This window comes from Oryzias melastigma, unplaced genomic scaffold (assembly GCF_002922805.2).
Source record: "Oryzias melastigma strain HK-1 unplaced genomic scaffold, ASM292280v2 sc04829, whole genome shotgun sequence".
NCBI classification, from domain to species: Eukaryota; Metazoa; Chordata; class Actinopteri; order Beloniformes; family Adrianichthyidae; genus Oryzias; species Oryzias melastigma.
The window spans coordinates 1-1,632 of NW_023421396.1; the positions used below are offsets into that span (position 1 = coordinate 1).

Below are 1,632 nucleotides of genomic sequence, written 5' to 3' on the forward strand. Positions count from 1 at the left end.
TCCACCTAAACCTGAGGGAGAAGACCAGCAAGAAGAAGAGGAAGAAGAGGAGGAGGAGGAAGAAGAAGATGATCACCCATTCCTGAGTTTCATCTTTAACTTCCTGCTGGAGGTATAAACATTGTTACACACAGCATGGAAACAAGAAGTTAATCATATTTTTATCTTTTATTTGGTCATATATCTGTACTCATATCTGATTCTAAAAAAAGTAATTAACTTATTTTTCTTACAATTACACATTTGAAGTTGGTAGGTTTTTGGCATTAAATTGCTGTACATATAGTTTTTTTTAAGCTAACATGAGACACCAGGTCATTGTAGGTACTTGTGTTGTGGGATTATGTTTAACCCCTTCATGCTGTATGCAAATCCAGGACTCCACCTAATTTAGCATCATTCTGAATGCAAAACACATTGACGAATTATATATTATATATAAGTGGAAATTAGATTAGGTATGAAGGGGTTAAATAATAAATTAATTGAAATTAATATTGTTTTTTTTTCTTTTAAAGTCCAGTATTAACTGATCAAATACTATAATCATTGTTCTTATAAACCAATTTCCTTTGTTCTTTTTTAGGTAGCTTTTTGATTGGTTTTTAATGGACGAAATTGTAATTAAAAAAAAAAATACATTTACCCAGTTTTTCCATTGAGCTAGAGAAAATATTCATTTATGATCAGACAAATTAACTTAGGAAGACAATTTGACAGACTGATATTTAATTGAATTGAACAAATTGTTTACACTGCCATTTGCTTTTATAGATGCATATAAAATCTGTTATTAATTAGCTACTAAGCTCACTGCTTTACATTTATTTTTTTACAAAACAATGTGTGTATGATTTGGCCCGTGTGTCCTGGTCTTCCTTCCTTTCAGTCACACAAAGCCAACAGTCATGCCGTGCGTTTCCGGGTGTGTCAGCTGATCAACAAATTGCTGGGCAGCATGTCAGAGAATGCCCAGATTGACGATGACCTCTTTGATCGGATCCACCAAGCCATGCTGATTCGTGTCACTGACAAGTTCCCCAATGTGAGGATTCAAGCTGCTTTGGCCATGACCCGCCTTCAGCAGCCACAGGACCCCGACTGCCCCACCATCAATGGTGTGTTTGCTCACTTTTCTGTTTCCTTTAGAATTCAGAAGATTTGAGCTTATTCAACTCACGATATGTGATGTTGGGTTTATTCTGTGCTTATCAAAGTTTTGTAAACGGGTACTTAAAATGGCACGTGGATCATAATGAATAAGCTCTTTGTAAACTTTAAATAATTTATGGAAGTGCAGCTTTCTGTTGCATATTTGAAAACATTTACAAATGTGAACTAAAAATGGCTAAACATTTAGCATCAAGAAAATACACTGTCCACTACTGAATTTAATTTGTTTAAGTTTTTTTTGTTGTTGTATTTTTCAGTCTCGTAAACCCTCCAATAGCAAAACTTTTTGTACCAACAGTTTACTTGGTGTCGGAGGTTCTGTTTTTTCTTCTCAAACCCTAAAATTGCTGGTTCTCCATCGATCACAGGATGCACTTTAAAAATGAAAGTTTCTGTGAAGCTAAATTTTTAACTCTCTGCATCTTGCTATTTTTCAGCCTACATGTTAATTCTGGAAAA

At 34.5% G+C, this 1,632-nt stretch overlaps 1 protein-coding gene across 1 annotated transcript; it reads left to right on the forward strand.

The window, feature by feature from the left end:
• Positions 1 to 4: 4 nt before the first annotated feature.
• On the forward strand, positions 5 to 1,627 carry LOC112140458 (condensin complex subunit 3-like; the record flags this gene model as incomplete). The annotated part of the gene is made up of 3 exons (XM_024263419.2): positions 5 to 112; positions 890 to 1,118; positions 1,611 to 1,627. Coding segments are annotated over 3 exons (354 nt in total), but the record flags the coding sequence as incomplete, so codon positions are not given.
• Positions 1,628 to 1,632: the final 5 nt, after the last annotated feature.